Consider the following 6,156-nt stretch of genomic DNA (forward strand, 5'->3'; position numbering starts at 1 on the left):
ACGGAAAATTGACCTAGATTCTCTTTTATGAGCAAATGGGGAAAGTACAGCCATGGTCACCTGTACTGCACTGCTCGTACATGGAGGAACTTCTGAAAAGAACCCTAAAGTCCTGCAGTTTACAGGCACTAAAGGGAGAGCAGATCTTTCATCCAAGCAAAGCTTTGCCAGCACTTCCAGTGCAGCAGCTCCTGCTGTTTAAACGGTGAAAACATTTTCACCACCACTTTGTGGGCAGCTGGAATTCTGCAACCTGAAGTGCCAGAGATGGCAAAGGGATGGCCCCAAGTCCCTGAAATGACAGTAAGCTCAAGGCCCTGGGCACAGGGAGACTGGACCTCCCATGAGACTCAGCCAGGGGAGAAGGCCTGATGGCAGCCAACTTTACACTCTTGTTATGGAAGAGCATATCAGCTTTCCATACAAGAGGTAGAGCCAAACCAGACATTCTCATTGCTCGGTGGGGCTCCGGTCCAGGAAAGCACTTAAGCTCAAGTGTAGCCCCCTCAACTTCAAGAGGCGATAGGGCTGCTTGCACAGCCAAGTGTTTAAACATATGCTCTGGGTTGGCTTTTAGGTAAGGGCTATAAAATATGTGACTGAGCAGCAAGTCCTCTCAAAGCCATTCTGAACACTACTCCTGTCCCCAGGAAGGATCAGATGCGAGCTGTACGCAGCAGAGTAACATGTCAGGATATCCTACAGTCAGGATACTTTTTTTCCCCGTTAGCACAGGCCTAGGGATGCAAAAACAGTTGCCTTCACTGAGCTGGACTCATAAGGTTATTTCTGGATGCCTTAAAAATTGCTCCTCCCTGAGCAAACCTACGAGCTCACCTGGGAAGCAGCACTACAAAAATACAACCCTCTATCCAGTCCTTCATTCAGTCTGCTCTCTCTTTACCTCTGTGAAACGTCTCATGTTATTTTAAGAACAAAACCAATCTGTAGAGCAGATACAGTATTGCTGTACTAGCGTGGGAAAATATCTCTTCTAGAGGAAGTCTGGGCAATATTTAAAATATGTAAGCAGTTTTATGAGCACCATGAATAGGCTGTACGCAGTGGATTCATTTGTCAACCAGCAATTAGAAGCAGAAGCCTTGTGGCCGCACACTGGAAGATTTTAATTGTTTGCAGGCATTGCTTGCATTAAACTGGAACATTAAGATATGTCGGGTTTAAAGAGAAGTATAAATTCAAATAGCCTGTAAGACTGAAAGTTGATACTGAAGAATCAGGAGGATGGCAAAATAGATGGGTGACCCATCTACTTTACAAGAAGAGACGTGAGAGGTTTGGGCAAATTACCCCAGCATGGCAAGAGTAACCTGGCGGTAGGTTGTAATCGGCAGTCACAGGAGAGAAACAGTAAATTTTTCAGTTCTAATGGGAATGCTTCGAAGTATTATTTTCAACTATTAACCAGCTCCAGCAGTTAGAGAGTATTCAGCATAAAGCTGCATGTGAAACAGTTTTAGTTGAAACTGGCAAGTGGTTCATACCTGTGAAGAAAATCTAGACAGGCAACGTGGTAGGAAACGTTTCCAGCCAAGAAATGTTGACCTTTCTTCTTAAATTCCATCATCTGTTTCTCTTCCTGTGAAACTCAAAGCAGTTAGTGGGGCTGTAGTTTCAGGAACTGCCTCTGAAATATGAAACAAAGTAGCTGATTATCTGGGCAAATAAGTTGAATGGGTTGTTAAAACTAATTTCCAGGTGATTACATAGTATGTCAAATACTGGCAACATCCCTGTTTGCTTTCCAGTTATGTCTGCTGCTCTTCCCAAGATACACCACTGTCTCCACGGTGGGATTCTTCCACCGTATCACCCTGTTCATATCATTTCCCAGGTTCTAACAGAGAGAAAAATGTCTCTATCTATAAAGCTTAACAGGTACCACAGCATAGACATGTACCAAACCTTAAATGTCCTTCGCTGTCATTTAAGAAGGTGTTAAATATAACAAATATGCATCTGAGATATCTTTATTTTACTGCTTATGCTGTAGTTTTGTTGAGACAAGTAGTTCTCTAGCCACAAAAACTTAAAAAATATAGTAATTAAAGAAGACAAATTTACTTTGAGACTACTGCTGGGCCTGGGGGGTAGTCAGGTGAGCTTTTAGTACGTTCGTGATGGATTTACTGTGGAATACTGAGAAAAGTATTTTCATTTTTGTCTTGTGAACTTAAATAGTTATTTAGCAGATAGTTTTCCTGCAGGTTAGCTGCAACACAGGCTTTGTCCTTGGCATTCAGAATGTAACAATCAGTCCTGCAAACATTAGATCTAAGCACAAGCCTATAAAGCACTTAAAACCACAGAATGAGCCCTGTTCTGCACAAAAGCTCAGTAGCAGCAGTCCTCATGTAGCAGCACATGGTTAATTACGCCTTGTGTAGTATGAATAATTGTTTTACTGCCTACATTATATACAATCCATTTCTTTAAGCTGGAGCAGTCAGATCACTACTCTCTATAAAATGCTTTATTGACTTTCTTCCTCCAGCTACTTTGTCTTTATCCAGCAGCAATTTCTTACCATATGACAACGTGCCATTCCACTGCTGCCTTCAAAGTACTTCTTTTTTTCCCCTACACGTGTGTAATATTAGCTCAGGAAATCTTCACTCCTCCTTCCAAAGAGGAACTGAAAATACAGAAGATGTGCCCAAAGTAAGCACTCCAACCCAGACTCAGATTACCTAGCTGACAGTATTTTTAGAATAGGTTAAAGCCAAAAGGCTTGAAGTCTACTTTATGAACCATCATCATCCTAAATAATCAAAGCAGTTATACCGGATAAAGTCATCATTTGGTTGGTTGGAATTCAAAAGTGTCTCCCCACCTGCCAAGTGGCTTAAATCATAGCTTTAGGCTTTAGTAGACAGGTAATATGTGCAAAGATCCACACAGTCTGCAGCAACAGAGCTGCACAGTCACCAAGCATGCGAGGGAGCAGCACCTCTGCTGAGCTTGCTTGGGGCATGACCTGTTCCCCCTCCTGTGAGCAAAGTGCAGCTGCTCTCCCTGCACCTTTTGGGAGCTGCTGTCTGCAGGAGCAGTGGATGTCAGGCACATGCCTGACCAGAGGCCAAGCTGCCTGAGAAAACCATCAGAAACTGGAGTCTTGGGCAGCAATGAGCCACATGGAACACAGCCTGAGGAACAGCCAGAGGCCATGGGGTCTGCAATACCCTTCTCAAAAGAGAAGGTCTTCCTTGGTGGTAGCAAATGTTTAGGCTAAAGCACAGGTGTTTCCTGGATGCCATTGAAAGAAATAGCATTCCAGCATTCACTGGAGTACAGAAAGCTTAGAGCCTGTATCCTGGAGAAGGTAATTCTGGCAGAGTTATGCCAGAGGAAGGGACAATCTGCATGGCAGGTTTCTGGGTAGGAGGTGGTAAGCCTTTTCCTTCACCCTGGCATAGCTCACCTTCCAGGAGTAGGTGTCAAAATTGTTCTGTGAACCAATTTTTCAAGGATTTACAAAAGGCTGGTGGTGGGGGGGTGGGAGTAGAAAGGAGGATGGAATCCAGGGCAGCTCTCTCTCCTGTCCCATTAGCTGGCATGTAGTGAGGCTCAGCATGCCCTTCTGTGAGTTACTCTGAAAGAAAACTGCAACAGGAAAACAACACAAAGCTCAGCACAGCTGGAAGGAGGGTTTTGCACAATAGGAATAGGATGAGGAAGATAGGAGGGGAAATTGCGTGGTATCTGGTATCACAAGTGACTATGTCCAGTATCTTGCAATCAGCAACACTTACACAAAAGCTAAGGTAGAAGACAATGTGTTACTTACATTGGGCAGGATGACTGGCAGCCTGGACAAACAGGTCAGCTGCTCTCTACGTCTGTATGGATGGGTCTACAGCAAGCAGGTTAGAAGCTCTGCAGCTAGAGACAAAGGCTGGTGCCAGGATGGGAGGTGATTTGAATCTCACCACTGCTGGAAGCAGAGAAAAACTGTGTTAGGGCTGGTCAGAGGAAACAGAGCTGGGTCTGCAGACAGAAATTATGATCTCTTTTCCCAGTCTTGTTAGATTTGGCACTAAAGAGGTCACTGTGCTCAGCAGGGGAAATGGAAATCTCCCCAGGATTTTCAGAGCAAGTCCCTCACTGCTCTTGCACAGCTCAGCTTTGTTTATTGAACTCTTAGTAGTAGCTGCCTTTAAGTTACAACAGTCCTGTAGTATTGGGTGAGGAACTTCCGAGTGAAGTAAATAATGTAGTAAATATTGTTGAAGTGAAGTACATATTGTTTCTTTATCAATTGAGATAATTTCATCAGAACTTTGTTGTTGTTGAAGGTATGAGCAATTCAGACGTGATGGTTGCTCTTCAGCGCGGGTACCGAATGCCACGCATGGAAACCTGTCCAGCTGAGCTTTATGATATCATGAAAACATGCTGGAAAGACAAAGCAGAAGAAAGGCCAACATTTGATTATCTACAGAGTGTGCTTGATGACTTCTACACAGCGACAGAAGGGCAGTATCAACAACAGCCATAGAACAAAGAACACTTTATATTAACAGTGGATCATTGGCACAGACTATGATGTGAACAGACTGCTCAAACTAATTACTTCATGAGTTTGGATGTCTTACCTGAGTGTGGAAGCTGAAATGAAGGGAAGAGTAATTCTGCAGAGAAATAATAATGTTTTCATTTGGTTAAAACAGTTCCTCTAAAGCTTGAAGCTCTCCTGAAACGCTCTGTGTTTTGCATCTGCAGCAACATCCCAAAGCAAGCAGGCTTTTTGGGGCGGGCAGGGCCGACGAAGGAAGGTGGTCATGCACTTATACAGCTTGACAATGCCTTCTTAGGATCTAAAGTCATGCAATATGTATATGGAGACCTTTATAAAAGGGGCAAGAAGATGCACGAACAGCTGTTCTCCAAAGAAAGTCATAAAGGAGAACTTCCTTGCAGATTTAAGACTGGGTGACGTTCTTGAATCATCTTTTTTGAAATACAGCACATTGTGAAAATTATTTTTATATCCTTGTTATTTCACATTAGTATCCGGAGCCCTGTTACCTCTCGTAAGACTTTGTAAGCTGTGCCATGGTTTCCTTCATGGAAGGTCATGGATGCAATTCCTTACATCGAAGATGATTTAGTTTTACTCCTACTAAAATAATTTCCCAGGCCTCGCACAGCCACCACAGCTGCAGCAGTGCAACGTGAACACACGTGACAGCAGGAGCAGCCACACACCTCCCTCTGTTCAACCTTCAGTTTCCCACAAGGCCAAAGTCATCATGTGAAGTCCATAGGAAAGCACAGGATGTTGAAGGAAGTTAATATTTTCACTGCAGTCGCTGAGACTGTTACCAGTGGAAATATTTTCAGCTTAGTTTTCAATCCTCTGTGATTATTCAAGAATATTCTTCATTTTTGCTGCTTTAATCGACTAACCTCAAATCTGTTTTAAAGCTAAAACTAGCACTATCAAAACCAATTTGTGGAATATGCAGTAGGATAGCAAATTACACTGCAGTGACACTATAGATTTGGTGCTCAGTATCTAAATCTAATTCATAAAAGCAAATGCAGTTTGCCAAAGCTCTATGTACTGAATTGTCCTATCCAATTACTTACCAAAACAGCTGAGCTCTTGCCAATTGCCATGTAACAACAAGACAGTTACTTTTTTCCCCAAAGTTCTTACAACTGAAACCCAGTACATCTTTGCCACCTCTCAGCCCAAGTATTTAGGTAAATGGTACTTTGCAGAAGCTTAAAACCTTTTTAATAAAGCTTCAGTGTGTCTGCAGTTGAACTTCAGCAGCATAAATAGTCATTGCTTTTCTTTACCATTGGCTTCCTTCAGTCAAACTGTGCAGTTTAAGCAGACTATCAGTTAAATATGTAAATAGTTTCTATTGTATGGTGATTTTTAACTTTAATAAACACTTAATCTGAAGCGAGGTGTCTGGTAGTAATTTCATATAATTGCCTGATGTTCTATCCAGAGTAGTAATTTCACGGGGAACAGGGGAACTTTGGTTCATGCCCATTAACAAGATTCATGGATTTTGCTTTCCTCACACCCATTCAGCTTTGAGAAGCTAAAAAAGACCAAACCAGACATTTTCATGTCCTTGCTAGGGTTTCATTTTGGTCTGGAGGACAGGAAGAGAG

General features: G+C 42.7%; 1 protein-coding gene across 3 annotated transcripts in view; it reads left to right on the forward strand.

Annotated features, from left to right (window-relative positions):
- LYN (LYN proto-oncogene, Src family tyrosine kinase) overlaps positions 1-5,938 on the forward strand; it is a 53,951-nt gene extending 48,013 nt beyond the window's left edge. For all 3 annotated transcript variants that reach the window (XM_061996056.1, XM_061996058.1, XM_061996057.1), the window contains exon 13: positions 4,317-5,938. In XM_061996056.1, coding sequence (XP_061852040.1) covers positions 4,317-4,519 — 203 coding nt within the window. In that variant the 3' untranslated portion in view covers positions 4,520-5,938. The remainder of the gene's footprint in view (positions 1-4,316) is intronic.
- Positions 5,939-6,156: the final 218 nt, after the last annotated feature.

The sequence above is a fragment of the Colius striatus genome, chromosome 4 (genome assembly GCF_028858725.1).
Source record: "Colius striatus isolate bColStr4 chromosome 4, bColStr4.1.hap1, whole genome shotgun sequence".
In the NCBI taxonomy this organism is placed as follows: domain Eukaryota; kingdom Metazoa; phylum Chordata; class Aves; order Coliiformes; family Coliidae; genus Colius; species Colius striatus.